At 47.8% G+C, this 18,224-nt stretch overlaps 1 protein-coding gene across 4 annotated transcripts; it reads right to left on the reverse strand.

The window, feature by feature from the left end:
* Positions 1 to 239: 239 nt before the first annotated feature.
* Positions 240 to 5,696, reverse strand: CITED1 (Cbp/p300 interacting transactivator with Glu/Asp rich carboxy-terminal domain 1). Of its 4 annotated transcripts, none has more exons than XM_045571925.1 (3): positions 5,373 to 5,696; positions 1,373 to 1,489; positions 240 to 853 (listed from the first exon to the last, which is right to left on the reverse strand). In XM_045571925.1, the coding sequence occupies exons 2-3, from the start codon at positions 1,430 to 1,432 to the stop codon at positions 326 to 328; spliced, it is 588 nt and encodes a 195-aa protein (XP_045427881.1). In that variant the 5' UTR covers positions 1,433 to 1,489; positions 5,373 to 5,696; the 3' UTR covers positions 240 to 325. The 4 variants fall into 4 exon arrangements, with proteins under 4 accessions (XP_045427881.1, XP_045427880.1, XP_045427878.1 ...); XM_045571924.1 differs by having other exon boundaries at positions 5,345 to 5,696; XM_045571922.1 differs by having other exon boundaries at positions 1,373 to 1,497; positions 5,345 to 5,695.
* Positions 5,697 to 18,224: the final 12,528 nt, after the last annotated feature.

The raw sequence follows: 18,224 nt of genomic DNA on the forward strand, positions 1-18,224 counted from the left end.
TGTTCCTGGGGGTTTAGGGCAATGATACTAAGTACTTGGGCTCCTGAAAAGATAACGGCAGTAACAGTGGCAACAGAAATTTGGTAAGCAGTCCCCTACCACCCCCCACCCCTCATTCCTCCCATCCCACCCAGCTCCCTCCCAGCTATCCATACACACCCCACCACAGGCCTCAGAATTGCTGAAAGGACACCAGACCATGCAACACACTTTTAGACCTCAATGAAGAACACCTCCAGTTAGTCCAACTCTCTGTAAGTAACTTTTATTTTTATTTACAACAGAAGTGGTGGCTTTATTCCTTCATGTTTAGGGACAGTTGGCATCAGCAGCCAGACGGAAAGTCTGCAGTGAAGTCAAATTCATTCTGCCCCAGCCACAGCTCTGGAAGCTCATTAGCCCGGTCCAGTCCCAGTTCCACCACCAGTGACATCAGCACCTCCTCATCCACTGGATCCGAATCAATGATAGCAGGACTCTGGGCACCAGCAGGAGGAGAGAGTGACCCTGTCCCTCCCATCTGAGCCCCAAAGCCCCAGTTTTGCAGGGGCCCTGTCTCCCCTGGTTGGCCCGGAGTGGCTGAAGCCATTCCATGATACTGGCTATTAAGTTTCTGCAGCTGCATACTGGCCAGCAGGTGAGGGGCAGGGTGCAGATTGAAGGGTGAGGGTTTAGTGGGAGGGGTGGTGGTAGGAGAGCCTATTGGAGTTGGAGATCCAGAGGAACTAGTGGGAACCCCACTGGCCTTGGTTCCATTCGAGGCTACCCCGGGGTAGTGCAGAGTGGCTACTGCTTTGCGATCTTTCACCCCCAGGTTAGAGTAGGCTAGAGAGCTCATCTCTTGGTTGGCATCCTAGAAGACAAGAAAGGTGCAACATCACAGCAGGACCAGAAAACTCCTACATGCACTTCATTTGGGGTTAGGGGTGAGGAGGTAGCAAGAAGATCCCCTGCAAAGTTAAGCTTCTAGCCTGGGGATCCTCTTGAGCTCAGTGTTCAGAGTCACATGCTCTTGCAGGGCACCTGCCCTCCTAAGTGGGTTTGCTGCTTTCATCTCCCTCCCTCCACCTCATCCTTCTAAGGACATCTCATTGTCCCTCTTATCAGCCTCACATTAATCTCTTCAATGGTGTTGGCTTATTCCAATTCTACTTCTCTGCTCCCTACCTTGACATCTTTCAACAACCTGAGTGGGTTTGGTTTGACCACATTTAGGCAGAAGCTATCCTCATTCTCCCCAGAGAAAGCCTTGTTGTCTCCTTTCTGCTAAAGGACACTAGGCGCCACACCTAGGAGGGCCTATAGACATGGCCCCAGACCAGTTTATCTTTCCATGTCTAACTGTCTCCACTTGTAAAATGGCAAAAGTTACCTCCTTCACAGGTGAGGTGCCACCCTTGACATCAAGTGCAGGTCTCGACATCGTTGGCATTTCAGAGCCTCAGCAGAAGTTGGATAAATTGGTAGGAGGTGATGCTGCCAGCCGGAGCTGTTGTGTTGTATGTGATGGAGAAAACGTAAGAGAAGGGCAAAGGCTTCATTAGCCAAGAAAGCACTAGCAAAGCCCAAAGCAGGGCAATTACATACAGCTATAAGGAAAGGATGGTGACAGGGTTAGAGCCAAGACCAGAGACCACGTGACCAAGAGAGAAGCTCAAGCCGGAACTTTGTTTGCTTGATCAGCCAGGTGTTGCCCAGGTAGCCGGCTACCCACATCATCAAGAGGGTACACAATGACCGCTTCCTCATGCCAGTGATTTCAAAGCCCAAAGTGTGTGTGTGTGGTGGTATGGCGTTATTCCTGATTCTGAAGGTATAAATATCCCTGAGTAAGTAGCACACTGTCTTCATGGGTCACTGGCTTCTGAGCTGGGGCCTCCACTGGGACTGAGAAAAAGTGGGAAAGAGTCAGGGCAAGGAAGACCTAGAAAGCTGCAGGCTGTAGCCCAGGGAAGGAATCAGTCCCCAACGCGAATGCCATGGAACTCCAAAGCCCTGACTTAGATATACGGTAGGTGTGAGAAAACCCAGGCTGACAAAGGTGGGCTGGGGGCTCTGACATGTCCAGAGAGCAGCAAGGAATGTTTCAATTTTCTCTCTGCCTCAAGCCCCCTCCAAGACAGCCCAGGCAGCATAATACTTTCCCAGGACACCTGGTCTGAGCCCAGCCACACCCATCTATAGTGATAGACCGGAATACTTCTTCCTGGAGGGAAACAGGAACAGAGATTCAATGGCTTTCCTATCAAGCGGCAGTGGTTCTGAGAGCAGGAGCTAGCACTCTTCTGTCCACAGGCCTCGCCTGACCACTGAATCATATCTAGAATAACTCAAACAGTTGCTGAAGAAATAATACCATAGCTCAAGTGCTGAAGGATAAGGGGATGAGGGAAAAATAATTCCCTCAAGTCAGAAAACAAAAAGATTTCCTTACCTGAAAACTCTCAAGTATTTTCCTAGAAGCTTGTTTTTAAGCGTTATCTATTCTAGCCTTCATGATGAATCAGAGATGTTGAAGAATTTTGTATTTATTGTATAAATACCCTTTGCCCCAAAGAATCTCCTACACCTTAAAAAGCTACCTAATCTTTCAAACAAGCCTAGAATTCTCCTTGACATTTCCCTCCCCCAGTGGTCATTAAGAATCTGCTCAGACACTTCTCTTTGTTGTCTTTGCACCACTTGTAGGGTAGGGGGACAAGAAAATAGAGAAAGGAAAAAGTCAGGGAGAAAACATGAGGAAAAAAAAAGAAAAACAGTTGCTGGGTCATCACTACCACTGCTTGAATGGAAGCTTGTTTCTTCTCCAAGGCAGTGATCACAAGACGAGGAGACTAATCCATGTCATCTTCCAGAGCGAGCCCAGCATCAAAAAAAGTGGGGAGGGGAAAAAAGATATAGAATAAAAGAAAGAGCCAGAAAAAAAAAAGTGTTTTAATATCAGTTCTTGAGGAAGACCCTTTTGCCATATCCCCCTCTTCAGGCCATGAACTCCTCTAAACCTGACCCTGTTTCCATTCAGATCTGTGTCTCTCTGGCTGCTCTCTCAGCCCCAACCCCCAAACTACCTGACAGCTTCCCCCCATTCCGCCCCCCCTCCCGCCCCGCGTTCCTCGCCTGGGTCTGTGCTCCGTAGGCACTCAGTAAGTGTCGAATCCGCTTTTCGATGGGAGTTCCTGCCCCTGCTGGCCTGATTTTCTGTCACCACATTGCCACCCAGCCCGCTCGAAGGCAAAACTTGGCAGCTCCGAAACGACCCAGCCTGCTCCCCAAGCCGAGAGCTGACCACTGTGAAATGGCTGCTAGAGGCGGCCCCCGACCCAGCCTGCTCCCCAAGCCGAGAGCTGCCCACTGTGAAGCGGCTGCTAGAGGCGGCCCAGGCAACCCAGAGCAACAAGTGCCTCCACACGCGCTGCCTGTGCCTGGAGCCTCTGACTACCAGTTCCCGCCCGCCCTTCTCTTCAGACCTTCCCTTGGTCCCACAGCCCCTCCCACCTAGATGGGGGTGGGTAGAGGAGAGGAAAGAAGGGGGAGGCAAAGCAGGTAGGGGGCCCTCATCTTTGACCTGTCCGGGGACCAAAAGTTAAAAAAGTGGCACCAACTGGATGGCTCCATCTCGATTGCTATTTTCTCAGGAAAAATTAAAAAACCCAGACAGTACTGCGGCTCATCTCAGACACGCTCTAACCCAGACCGGTCCCTTTAGCCACCTGAAAACTAAAGGCCCTTGTTTGTGGACAGTTCGGCTGCCCTCCTCGAGAGACTTCCCATGTGGAGCCGCCCGGAGCTGGGGAAGACTTGGGACATCCCTGCAAGGAGGGCACGAGCACGTAGTTCATCAGGGCCCCGAACTTTCGTCCCCGCAAGTGCTATGTGCAGACCGCCCCGACAGGCGGGCAGTGGCGCGGGCTCCGGGTCCCCACAGCGAGTCTGCGGCCCTGCGGTGCGGCCGCGCGCGGGGACGCGTTCTGGCACCGGCGGCGACCGCTCCCGCGCCTCCCCAACACCCCCTGAGCGCCCGCTGAGGGGCCGCAGGCTGAGCTCCCCCCTTCGCCACGCCGCCTTCCTCAGTGCTCTAACCCCGCTCCCAGAAGAGTCAGAGAGGCTCGGAGAGGAGAGGGTCCGTAACTTGCCCAAGGTCACAGCTAGAAAGTAGCGGAGCCTGGAGTCGCAGCCACGTCTCTCAGACTCCAAGTCCGATGCTCGGCTCCGCAGGGACTCCGTGTGCCGCCTGCCCCGCGGCGCTCGCTTATAAGGAGAGGGGTGTGTGCGTGGGTGTGCGTGGCCGTGTGGGCGTGCGCGTGGGAGAGAGCGGAGGTCGGCTGGGTAGCAGGGGCAAGTTGCCCACATTCGCTAACTTCCGTCCAGCAATCCCCCTGAACTCGGCCCGAAAAGCCCCTCTCGCCCGCCCCCAGCCCCCAAAGGAAACCTGAGCTTTGTGCAGCCCCCAAGCCCGAGCGGCCAGATGCTGGGCGATGAGCGAAGTCGGTGGAAGCGCCGCCGGAGAAAGCGCGGGCGCAGCGGCAAAAGGTGCCTCCGGGCTCCCCTCAGGAAGCGGGCGCCCTGCGCAGCGGGCCGGCCGTTGGGAGAGCTGGCAAGCCCACCGGCTCGCTGGCGGGCAGGCGGGCGGCAGCCCCTCCGCCCCCAGTGGAGCAGTTTCCGAACAGAAAACAAACAAACAAAAACACCCCCCCCCCCCCCCCAAAAAAAAAAAAAAAAAAACCAATCTCACAAAACAAAACAAAAAAACTCCCCCAGATCCCCGGGCCCGCCCGGCTGCCACACGCTCCTCGCGCCCGCTGGGCTGGAGTCCCTTGGCCCCACCGCCCAACCCGGCGTCCTGCTGGGCGGCCAGCGTTACCTCAGCGGAGCCGCCCGCCTCAGAGACGAAAGCGCGGAGCTGGGCGAGCTGAGTGCGAAGCGGCGGCACCCCAGGCCCCCGGCACGCACGCCGCCACCGCGAGCCGGTGGCGCTGGGCGCCACCCGACCTCGGGGAGCCTGGGAAAAGCCCGCACCGCCGCGCAGCCGCTGCGCCGCACCGCGCCCGCCCGCCGGCCGCTTCGGCGGCGCCGGACTCCGGGGCGATGGCGGTGGCGGCCACCGCGCTCCGTTCTTGGCGCCGGGGACAGGCTCTCAAGCCCCCATTGCCGCCCAGAGAGCCCTGACGCACACGCACAAGACAGAAGGTTGGCCTCGGCTAGAAATCTCAGGAAAGACAGACCCTTTCCCCCCCTTTTTCTTCTCCCCCTCAATTTCCACGTCTTTATAACCGGCTTAGAGCATTATTAGCACATGTACTGGCTCGTGGGCCAGTTGGTGGCAAAATCTGAACTGGATACTCACTCAGGGCCAGAGCTGGTACTGTGCCTACCTTACGCCTTCTTCCTCCTCACCGGGAACAACTCCTCAGCCCGTGGGCTGCGGGCGGGCTGTGGGCGCAGGGAACAGCCTGCCCGGTGGAGTGAGCGGCCCCTGGGGCAGCTCAGCGGTTCCCCTGCTGCAGCCCTGGAACATTTTATAGCAGCGGCTAACGTGTGTGGCCCTTTAAAGGCGCTCGAGCTGGTGCAGTCGCCACGGATCTTGTGAAAGCGAAGGGCCGGCTGGGGAACGGAGTCCGAGCGGCCCCACGGGTCTGGCAGCGCTGGGAACCCGCCACGGCGCTGGGGTGGGGCTGGCGGACCCAGGCCACGGTCACCCGGAGCCCAGCCTGGAGCCCTCGGTTTTATGCCAGTGCTTCTGAAGCTGGTGGGGCTCGGCCGGGGACATCGTCTCTCCCCAACGCCCTGCATGGACTTGTCCAATAAATTGCACTTAATTTTGCTAAGGTGAAGGAGAGCTGTTAGTGTCTGTTTTCTGACCTAAATCTAGCGGGTGACCTGAGAGAGCCTATGGACTCAGGCAGTGACCCTGAGCAGGGGGTGTATAAGGGACAGTCCTGGGGAGCGGGAGGTACGATTTGGGTTTTCTGCAGGGCTTTTTCAGAGCTTGTCTGTCCCTTTGGGCTGAATCATTTCCCTTGTCGAAGGGACAAAGCCGGGGTCCCCTTTCCTCTTAAAGTCTCCAGATCCAGGCAGAACCTCATTGAGGGCCTAGCTGCAGGCAGTAGTGGCTTCCCTCGAAGGTCTGAGCCAGGTATTCTTTTTTGTGGTTATACAGATGAGACGGAGGCTGTTGGGATGCTACGCAGAAATATACTGCCTTCCTGGATGAGGTGCCACTCAAGAGGCATGCCAAAGACCAGAAATGGGAAACAGGGAACGAAGAGCTTGCCCCTGGGCTGTCGGGATTTCTCCTGTCGTCCCAGGATGCCAGGTTATTTTTATTATGATTATACAATCATTTCCATCTAGCAAGAATAATACTTGGCATTCGGAGCACATGTTTCTCAGGTTGGGATGTTATTTTAAAAATCTATTGGAAAGAGGTCCAGTATTCTCCTTCATCTCAGTTCGTATTCCTTGCAGCTAAGAAGTTCCTCACATCTTACAGGAAGGCCACCAGGATTACCCCTCTACCACACTCCCTATTTTTAACCTCTTTTAGAAACAACTACTCAGTTTACACTGTTGGTTTATAAAATAACTTTTTTTTAAGTCCCAAATGTTAACAAAAACAGGGAGTGGGGGGAGGGAATATTATCAAGGCACATTCACTATGTGTGTTCTATCTTCTTAATTAGATTTGAATATCTAAAGGTCTTTTTCTCCCTCTCCCCCTCCCCCTCCCCTTTTTCTTTTCCTTCTTTCATCCCCAAGTGCCTTGCATTTGCTATTGGAACAAAGTTCTGTTTGCTGATGGACTGACTGGCTTACTGACACAAAAATGGGCAGCAAAACAGAGGGGACAGGTCAAGGCCCTTTCTTGATACGTAGAGGAAGTTGGGGCGAATTCTCTGGGCACCAGGTAAACCCATTTTCCAGCCCCCAAAGCTGCTTTGCGTGTTTCCTTTCCTTAGCCTCACCCACTCCCAACACAAATCCCAGTAGCAAATATGCCATTGCTGCAGTTTCTCACTTTACCCAAAGATCATGAGTTGTACCCAGTTTCCCTCTGATAAAAGGTGGGACTTGTCAGGACCATAAAACTCTACCAAGTTTTGACTGTAAAATACACCCTCAAGCCATCCCTGGGTTTGCCTGAGGCAAGAGACCCTAGGTTTTCAAATTTTGCTTTGCTAATTTGGACTTCCAACCTATCTTCCCCCTCAGCCCCAGCTGGGTAGCAAATCTAGAAACCACAGCAGCGGCTTCGTCGCCGGCTCCGGATCCGTGAGGTGGCGAATCCACCCTCCATCTATTAGATGGCTCCCAGGCCAATTGTTAGAAAGAGGCAAATGTTCTCTGCTTCTAGAGTGTCTCAGGAGCAGTTGCTCAACAGCCATCCCCTCCCCCATCTGGACCACTGAAGGGCAGAAAAAAGAGTACCCTCCGCCCCATTTCTATGCCCACATGCCAGAAAGAGTCTTCCCACTGGTGACTTCCTTTATCTCTACTGTCCACCTTCCAGAGAGCGGGAAAGAGGGGCTTCAAGCGCTCAGCTCTGGAACGCAAAAGCCAAACCCTTTCTTCTGGGGGGAGGGGAGCGGGGCAGATTGGAGAGGAGGTTAGTTGTCCAGGCCTGGAGAGAGCAAAGGAGACATTTGCATTTCTCTGCAAATAAACCCCGATCTCGGACTTTCCCGTGGGCTCCAGCCCAGCTCAGAACTCTCTGCTGAACTCTTCTCTCCAACTTGGCAACTAAGACTTCCAGCTCAAAGAGCAAGTAGAGGATGGGATGGTCACCTGGCAAGAACTTTCTGTACGCCAGCATTGGGCCTGGCATGTTCCCATCCATTATCTCATTTAATTCCCACCTGTGAGGCAGGGTTTTGAAACGGAATCCCAGAGATCTGCCCAAGTTCACACAGCAAAGAGGCGGGTATTTGAATCCAGGTCAAGCTGACTGCAAAATCCTTACTTTTACCCCTGCACTTTGCTGCCTTGGAGAGTAAGGAAGCATTTAGGCTGTATTTCTACTGGTGACTTCCTTTCATCTCTACTGTAGTTTCAGTAGTCAGTTGGCCTGGGTTTAAATCTCTATTTTACTACCTGTGTGATCTTAGGCTACGTGGCTTCATTCTTAGGGCCTAAGTTTTCCCACCTGCTAAATGGGATGGTGGAGTTGTTAAAAGGATTGAAGGAAAAGCTTAGCCAGCTTGATGCCTACTTTAGTAAGTGGTCAAAAAGTGCTGTTATTGTGCCTTTTGATTCTTTTTCTTTTGCCTCTTAGCCCTGCCACAGCTCACACACTTCAGATTTGCTGACTAATTAATCAATTAAAAACACAGACTGAGAGTAGTCTAAAAACAGACTGAGCCACATAAGAGGAGAAAATTAGGGACCAATACAAGATGATCACCTTTTCCCCAACAGCTGGAAACAGCCAGAATAGTCTCCAGAAACATATATATTCAATATGTGTGTAGAAAAGTTAAAAAACAGAAGTCTTTATTCAAAAACATTTGGAGCAGAATTGTTTATAATAGTGAAAAATAGAAAGCAATCTAAATGTCCATGGTAAGGAAGTGTTCCTTGGGACCTTGACATTTCAAAACAAAACAGAAAAAAATATTGACTTCCAAAACTCATTTATGAGAAAATGTTCACTACAAAGTATTAAATAAAAAATAAAAAAAACCCTCTGGCCCTAGTGGGGTAGCTCAGTTGGTTAGAGCATAGTCCCCATATGCCAGTTGTGGGTTCAACCCTGGTCAGGGCACATACAAGATAAACAAGAGTCAACCAATGAATGCATAAATAGGTGGAACAACAAAAATCTACCTCTCTCCTCCTTCCTCTCTCTAAAATCAATAAAAAATTAAATGGTACAAAATTAAAAATAATCTCTGGGTACAAACTTGCATAAACATGATGCAAAGCTGCAAAGGTCACAAAGAGTAGAATATTAAATAGTATGTTTCTAGCCATCTATGAATATGGGTAATGAAGCAATGGTCAGGAAAACACCAAACTAGCAACAGTGTCAGTGGGGTGGTAGGATTATGCATGATTTTTTTCTCTCCTTTCTCTATGTCATACAATATTGTTTTTATAATTAAATACAAGTTTATATTTAATGAGCTACATAAACAGTATGCTCCCACTTTCATGAAAATTGTATGTGCGTACGAGAAATATTGGATGTAAATACACCAAAATGATAACAGTGATTATAATTGAGTAGTGTGATTATGGTGCTATTTTTCTTTTCTTTTTCTGCAATATGATTATTTTCTTACAATTAGTTGGTTCCATCGTGTAATGGTTAGCACTCTGGACTCTGATTATTTTCTTACAATTAAATAGATTCATAATTTGGAAAGTGGATAATCTGTACTTGTGTTAAAAGTATGTATGCAAACTGAAAAATAGTGAGAAGGAAATATATTAAAATGTTAAGTTTTTATATTAGGTGGTGAAAGTTTATGGGTAATTTTCTCTTTTGATTTTCTGTAATCTGATTTTATTACTTTTATAATGTAAATAAAATGATACACAAGTGGCATATACAGTAGGATTCCACTTTTGTGAAGATGTGTATATATATGTGCATAAATTTTAAATTATGAAAAATGTAAAAAGCAGTTCAATACTGAAATATATTTTTGAAAATAGGGCATGTCTGGGATTGCTTTTAAATATTCTGGTGAGGATGGATAGGGTTAAGTGGGTGGGGATACATATAAAATAAGATGGATATATGGCCTTCTTCATTATAATGTTTACTTGTGTATATCTGAAAAATTCCATAAATATTTTTAAAAAATATATTTTATTGATTTTTTTACAAAGAGGAAGGGAGAGAGAGTTAGAAACATCGATGAGAGAGAAGCATCAATCAGCTGCCTCCTGCACACTTCCTACCGGGGATGTGCTCGCAACCAAGGTACATGCCCTTGACCGGAATTGAACTTGGGACCCTTCAGTCCGCAGGCTGATGCTCTATCCACTGAGCCAAACCGGTTAGGGCTCCATAAATATTTTAAAATATATTTTTATTGATTTTAGAGAAGAAAGGAGAGGGAGAGCAGAAACATCAATGATGAGAGAGAATCATTGATCAGCTGCCTCCTACACATGCCCCACTGGGCACTGAGCCCGAGACCTGGGCATGTGCCCCAACCAGTAATTGAACTGCAACCTCCTGGTTCATAGGTTGATGCCTAACCATTGAGCAACGCCAGCTGGGCCATAAATATTTTTAAAAAAGCATTTTCACATACATTATCTCTTTCAATCTTATGTCGCTGTTTTATAGAAAACTAGGATTCAAAGAGATGATGTCACTTGCCCTAGGTCACATAATGCAAGTGAGTAGGCTTGACCTGGGCTCCTCACACCAAGCCAGGGCTCATCACACATCTCAGTTGCTTCTTTGTTTTAATAATTAAAAATTATTAACATTTTGTTTGGTTATAAATGTCATAATTGTTCTCTGCACAGAATATGGAAATAACAGGAAAGCATTGGGAGAAAAACATAATAATCAACTTAACCTAATCAGAGTTAACTCTTTGGTGTCTGGCTGCCTCTCACTCTAGAGGTAATGGGTGAGTCATTCCTAACAGGCTAGTGAGCAAAGCTGCATCTGTGAGGGGGGGGGGGGTGGAGGGCTAAGGAGATGATGGGTCCTTGCCACTGCCCTCCCATTCTTCCCTGGTGCCCCCTTCAGATACTGCAACCTAGAACACAGTTCTTTCCTGTATCCTTCCTTGCCCCATACAATCTCAAGCAATGCAAGTATGTTTGGAGAAGTTCAGGTGGCCATTTTCTCCTCACCTCATCTGGAGACCCTGCCTAGAGGGCTCTTTGGGATCCTGCAAGTCTGCAAGCACGCTGAGTGTGGTTGTGCCTCCATTTCCCCATCTGGAAGATGCTAGGGAGAATAGCAAACCAGTCGGCTTCTGCCAGGGTGTGATGAGCTAATGTCTGTAGTGCTTTCCAGCCCCTCGGAGCAAGGTGCTGGAGCCTCCCCAGCTTCAGGCCTGCTGCCTGCCGCCTGCCAGCCCGAGTGAGCGCCTGGGCCTGGCCATCCTGTGCCCAGGGAACACCACATTCCTCTTTCCCAGGCCAGCAGGCTTGGGCGGGCACTGGCTTCTGCTCCTGTGTTAAAAAAGAGGAGGAGGAGGAGAAAGAAGGAGGACTGAAAAGAACAGATGAAGGAGGGAGGTAACAAGATTAGCACTGGGGAAAGGGCCTTGAGAAACAGAAAACTGAGGAGAGAGCAGAGATAACAGGGCATCCTTGGCACTCCAGTTAGCTTCGACCTTGGTTTCCTGTTTACACAAGGGGGTGGGGAAAGTTTGGAAAGGGCCAAGAATTGGATCCAGTTGAATTGATTCCCTACTTGATTTCCTGTTTTTATACATAATGGCAAAACCACAAATATATAAACAGCTTTAGCCACCCAGCCTTTCACATCCTTGGAGACTGTCTCCATGGCTCTGACCACTGCAGTTTTTGGGGGATGTCACTCTAGTGTCTGCCCCTTCTCTTTGTGCCCTTCCAGCATTCAACTTCACAAGAACCCCAGGAAGTCAATACTATCAACCCCATTTTAGAGACGAGGGCATTGAGGCACAGAAAGATGAAATAATAAGGCCAAAATCACAGCCAGGTCTGACTTACCCTGTCCAATAGGCTACCTGCTCCTCTGTTGTCAGTGTTTATGCTTTCTGTTCTTCTAGAATGGATACTTCACTATACCCATTGCAGAAAATGGTCAATGTATGTGGCCAGAATATATGCATGGCCTGGGTTGGGGGAGAGACCTTGAGGGAATGGTCCAGTTAGGAGCTGTGGCAGAAATCTCCAGGGATGAGGTACAGGGTGGGAGAGGGCATCAGCCTGGGTATGGCAAAGGGATTCTGAAAGATATTACCTAGGGAAGAGCACAGGGTTTAGAGGTAGGGAGGGTGAGAGGTACTGCTGGAGGGGAGAAAGAAGCAGCCAGACCTCAGGGCTGTTTGAATGTCAGCAGTGAAGCTGGAGGCCTTGGGAAGGTGTGAGGCTTTGTAGGGGAAGAGAAACTGCTTCAAACATGTTTAGTTTAAGCTGTTGGCAGAACATCCAAGTGGAAATAGTTTGCACACAGCCAGGAATATAGGACTGGAAAGAAAGTGCGAGGTTGTGTCAAAAAGAGCAATAGGCAGGATGACTTTTGGCCAAAGTGTGGGGAACTTTCCCCTACCCCTCTCCACTAGTACAGAGAGGGGCTTTCTCCTTGGGTCCCAGGACCAGACACTGCTTTTCCACCACAGCTCTTTTTCTCTCCCCTCCCAGCCCTCCTGCCCAGCACAATGATAGACACATGCTTCAAGGCCCTAAAGGGCAGTGTGAGGGGGATCTCAGTCCATACATTTCCCCATGCCAGGGCGTGACAGGGCCTCATCTTACTTTGCTAAATATATTTTGGCTAGGTCTTACTGCATGCCAGGCCTTCCTTAGTTTCACTTCTAGAACACAAGGCTTTGGGGTCTTATTTGCTCTCCCTTTTCTGCCACCCTCCATCTTAGGCCAGTGCAGAATCTCTCAACTTACTTCATCCTTAAAAAGGTGAAACCATTTTAGCCTGGCCCTGCTGCAGCATCAGACTGAAATTTCTCCCCTTACCTGAGTCTAAGGTGATGTGGTAGCCCCTTGGCTCCAACCTCATCTCGTGCTGGGAGCATTTCCCTGCACTTACTTCTCTTGGGCTCTGGCGTCCTGCCCTCCCAGCTTCTCAGTCCCATCTCATCTGAAGCTTTAAACTTCCATTCATAATGTATCCATAGATCACAGTATTCCACTAATTAGAGACCCTGGCATGTAGAAGTCTTCCAACTTGGACCAGTAGACCCCGTAGCTTCACTTGAACCTTAACTATGGGTCTGTGGTCAACTCAGACAAACATGGCTGTGTGAACATGGTTAGGATTCCTTTTGCATGTACCACCAAGTGGGCTGAAAGTATTTCCCCAGATTTCCACAGAGACTTGTCTTTCAGGACCTCAGTGATCACAGCTGGATAAAGGATATAGAGTACCTTCCAGTGGTAGTGGTGGTGGTGGTGGTGGGGTCAGGTTGCAGACTCTGCTGCCATCCATGAAGAGAGGACCATTGGCCAGTTACCCAAGGTCCCACTCGTGCTTTGACACAGAGACAATGCCCAATCAGCTAGCACACAGTCTCCTTGTGCTAATCACAAGAGGAAGCAACACAATTAGAAATAGGTGCTGCTCTCTATGAGATTTACACTACCTCCACTCCAGTGCACATGGATTTGTAAGAGCCAAATTCCAGGTGTCCCCATGCAGGGCACAACTTGCAGAAGCCCACTTGAAGGTCCTGCAAAGAGATGAGTCTGGATCAGCAGCCAGCTTAGGTTCTTGCAGTGGCCCTGCACCACTAAGAAAACCAACCACCCAAAGAGTTTTATTCTTTTTTTTAAAAAAAAATATATATATATTATTGATTTTTTACAGAGAGGAAGAGAAAGGTATAGAGAGTTAGAAACATTGATGAGAGAGAAACATCGATCAGCTGCCTCCTGCACACCGCCTACTGGGGATGTGCCCGCAACCAAGGTACATGTCCTTGACCAGAATCAAACCTGGGACCTTTCAATCCGCAGGCCAACGCTCTATCCATTGAGCCAAACCGGTTTTGGCAAGAGGTTTATTCTTACCAAGTTTGAATAAAAACACCAATGGTAACATTTCTTGAGCACTTATTAGGTGACAGTCCCTCACTGTTCTCAGTACTCCATACTTTCTCATCTAATCCCTATAAAAACTTCTGTTAGCAAGTCTAGTAAGTGACTTAACATCATCAATAGGTTCTTGGACTGTAAGCAACATGATGTATAAGGAAACCAGTTTTCCCCTAGTTAAGTTCCTATGGCATCTCATCAATATAATAATTAAATGATGTTGAGCAAAATTATATTATTTGAGGACCTGCTGTACTGTTATTACCTCATTCCCCTATTGCCAATAGGGAAATGGGGGCATAGAGATGCTAGATAGCTTGCCAATGTTCTACATCCTATATATTTGCTGGCTGAAGATTCACACCAGGCATACTGGCCCCAGAACCTCTTCTAGTGACCAGCGGGCTTCACTGCCTCCTAAATAACAACTGCTGAGACCTACACCTTATCCTACATAATAAAAAGGTAATATGCAAATTGACCCTCACACTCTCGTGTCACAAGATGGCCACCCCCTCATTGTCACAAGATGGCCACCACAAGATGGCTGCCCCACATCATCACAGGATGTCTGCCCCACATCATCACAAGATGGCAGCATCACTTTGTCACAAGATGGCCAGCAGGGGAGCAGTTAGGTGTCAATCATGCTGGCAGGGGAGCAGGTAGGAATCAATCAGGCTGGCAGAGGAGTGGTTAAGGGGCAACCAGGCAGGCAGATGATTGGTTAGGAGCCAGCAGTCCCCGATTGTGAAAGGGATGTCCAACTGCCGGTTTAAGCCCAATCCCTGTGAGGTCCCAGATTGGATAGGGTGCAGGCTGGGCTGAGAGAGACCCCCACCCCCCACCCCCAGTGCATGAATTTCATGCACTGGGCCTCTAGTATTCCACAAAGGCCTTTCCCTTTCATGAGCAATATCAATTCTCATACCCCATCCACCCTTATGGAAGTGGTTGCTATTATTGAATCCAGGCTTTCTGGCCCCTGCCTTGCCTGGTCTGAGGGGATGAGTAAATGCTGCTTCTTGCCACCATCAGCTGGAACACAGAAGGGATAGGTAGGAAGAGAAAAATGGCTGCCCAACCAGCTGCAGGCATTGGCCTGGTCTGACATCAAGAGCATGAGGCTCTACCATCAGATTGACTTTGGTTTAAGCCCCGAGGCTACCACTTCCTAACTGTGTGACCTTGAACAAATGACTAGCTCATTAGGCCTCAGTTTCCTTAGATATAAAGTGGGGAAGATGAGAATACTTACTTACCTTATGAGGTTGTGCCAGGGTTGAGTGAGATAATGTCTGGGGCCATAAACTCTCAATGCCGTACACATGTGAGTAATTACTCTTCTCTGACCCCTATTCACTACTGCTTAGGCCAGGGAATGGAGTCAGCCTTCCAATCTGAGTCCAGTTCCAAGCCTGACTTCACCTTCTTGGCCTTATTTTCCTCATTGTCATAGATGAATGTATGGGAAGTTGGCCCTCCTGACCCACTGGGGTGGGCTCACCAGGATTGGCTATTATTCCTATGTAGTTGTTCCTTCATGTCACAAATGTGAGCGGAGGCCCTGCTTAACACTGCTCTGGTCACCAAAGTCTCAGATGAGGACTAAGAGGTCAATTTGGTCCTCAAGGAATTCCCAATACAGTGGGGGAGATAGAAAAACAGACATTAATAAAATCCAGTGGGAGATTGGAGAAAGTGACTTCTAAGCTGAGGGCCAGCATTTCCCCGGGTGTGGGGAATAGTATGTGTAAAGGCATTGATTGGGACTAGGAGAACAGCTCAGGATGGGGTTGCTGAGGTCATAGAAGCCAGACTTTGATGCTACATTATGAAATTCAGCTTTGATATTATACTCACTGAAAGTTAGGTGGGCATATACACATGACGCCTGTTACATACAGTTTGTTAGTTTACTCAGTAAAACATGTTCATTGTCTCAACTTTCTCCTTCCACCCTCCACCACCACCAGCAAGCAATATATCAGAGCACTAAGCTTCCAGGAGAGATCCCCGTCCTCTCTCCTGAACTCAGCACAAATAGAGTGCCTGTCCCTTTACCTGCCTCTTCCCTGAGCTTCCAAAGTTCATCAAATGACACTACTGCTCACACAGTTTCTCAGGCTAAAAACTTTGCCTTTATCTTTCTTTTTCTTTCTCATCCTATGCCCAACTTATCAGCAATTTCTGTCAGCTTGCTCTTTAAAATACATTCAGGATCCAAACCATTTTTTACCACTTCCATAGCCACCACTCTGGTAAAGCCATGGTTATCTCCTTCCTAGATCTGTGTTGCAGCTTTCTGAAAGGTCTCTTTTCTCTGTCCTCTACAATCTTGTCCACACAGCAACCAGAGGAATCCTGACCTCTGGGCAGGAGCCTCAGTGGCTCTCCATCCCACCAAGGCAAAAGTCAAAGTCCTATATGACCTGATCCCTCTCATTTCTCTAGTGTTTCCCTCCCCTTCTCCTCCTCATTTCTTCAGCTTCATGCATAAGGACCTGGGCCTTGCTGTTTCTCTGATGCATCAAGGTGATTCCTATCTGTGGCTCTTTGCATTTGTTCTTCATCTGCTTGAAACACTCCTTCTTGAATAAACCCCACTGCAATTAGGACTTTGCTCAATGCCACCTCCTCAAATGGGCCTTCCCTGGGCACCTTATCTGAAGCAACAACCCCATCATAGGGGTGCATATATCCTTTCTGATTGGTGTTTCTAGTTTCTTGAGATATATTCCTAGAGGTGGGATTACTGGGTCAAATGGGAGTTCCATTTTTTTTTTAATTTAAAAAAATATATTTTATTGATTTTTCACAGAGAGGAGGGAGAGGGATAGGTAGCTAGAAACATCGATGAGAGAGAATCATTGACCAGCTGCCTCCTGCACATCCCCCACTGGGGATGTGCCCACAACCAATGTACATGCCCTTGACTGGAATCGAACCTGGGACCTTTCAGTCCACAGACCGACGCTCTTTCCACTGAGGCAAACCGGTTTCGGCCAGGAGTTCCATTTTATTTTATTTTTTTATTTTTTAAAAAAAATATATTTTATTGATTTTGTACAGAGAGGAAGGGAGAGAGATAGAGAATTAGAAACATCGATGAGAGAGAGTCATCGATCAGTTGCCTCTTGCACACCCCCTACTGGGGATATGCCCGCAACCAAGGTACATGCCCTTGACCGGAATCGAACCCGGGTCCCTTCAGTCCCCAAGCAGACACTCTATCCATTGAGCTAAACCGGTCCCGGCCAGGAGTTCCATTTTAGATGATAGCCATGTTGACAGGTGTGAGATGGTATCACATTGTCGTTTTGATTTGCATCTCTCGGATGATTGGTGACTTTGAGCATGTTTTCATATGTCTCTTGGCCTTCCTTCTGTCTTCTTTTGAAAAGATTCTATTTAGGTTTGCTGCCCATTTTTTTATTGGATCATTTATCTTTCTTTTATTAAGTTGCATATGTTCCCTGTAAATGTTGGAGATTAAACTTTTATCAGTGATAACATTTGCAAATATATTCTCCCATACAGTGGGCTTTCTTGTTGTTTTGTTGATGGTTTCTTTTGCTGTGCAAAAACTTTTTATTTTGATAAAGTCACATTTGTTTATTTTCTCTTTGGTTTCCATTGCCTTAGGAGCAAAATATGAAGAAATTGCTTTGGCATATGTCTGATATATTTCTGCCTGTGGATTTCTCCAGTATTTTTATGGTTTCTTGTCTTATGTTTAAGTCCTTTATCCATTTTGTGTTTATTTTTGTTTATGGTGTAAGTTGGTGATCTAGTTTCATTCTTTTGCATGTATCTGTCCAATTTCCCCAACACCATTTGTTGAAGAGACTGTCTTGACTCCATTGTATGTTCTTCCCTCCTTTGTCAAATATTAATTGGGCATAGTGGTTTGGGTCAATATCTGGATTCTCTATTCTATTACATTGATATAAATATGTCTGTTCTTGTGCCAGTACCAGGGTGTTTTGAGAACAGTAGCTTTGTAATACAGCTTGAAATCTGGTATTGAGATCCCTCCTACTTTGTTCTTTTTTCTCAGGATGGCTGTGGCTGTTCGGGGTCTTTTTTTAAATTTTATTCCAGATGAAATTTTTGGAGGTTCTTTTTAGGTCTGTGAAATATGCCAGTGGCATTTTAATGAGGAGAGCATTGAATCTATAGATTGCTTTGGGTAGTATAGATACTTTAATGATGTTGATTCTACCAATCCATGAACACAGTATGTTCTTCCATCTGTTTACGTCTTCCTTTATCTCTTTTTTTCAATGTCCTGTAGTTTTCCGAATATAGGTCTTTTACCTCCGCAGTTAAATTTATTCTTAGGAATTTTAATTTTTGTAAATGGGATTGCTTTTTTAGTCTCTCTTCCTGTAAGTTCATTATTGGTGTATAAAAATGACATATTTCTTGTCATTAATTTTGTATCTTGCTACATTGCTGAATTCATTTATTAAGTCTAATACTTTTTTTTTGAT

This window comes from Pipistrellus kuhlii, unplaced genomic scaffold (genome assembly GCF_014108245.1).
Source record: "Pipistrellus kuhlii isolate mPipKuh1 unplaced genomic scaffold, mPipKuh1.p scaffold_m20_p_40, whole genome shotgun sequence".
NCBI lineage: Eukaryota > Metazoa > Chordata > Mammalia > Chiroptera > Vespertilionidae > Pipistrellus > Pipistrellus kuhlii.

Excerpts from the sequence above, each read along its gene's own strand:
- CITED1 (XM_045571925.1), bottom strand. The coding sequence starts at position 1,432 with ATGCCAACGATGTCGAGACCTGCACTTGATGTCAAGGGTGGCACCTCA. Across the intron at positions 854-1,372 it reads GCACCTCACCTGTGAAGGAG|GATGCCAACCAAGAGATGAG; the intron begins GTAACTTTTGCC and ends CTTGTCTTCTAG.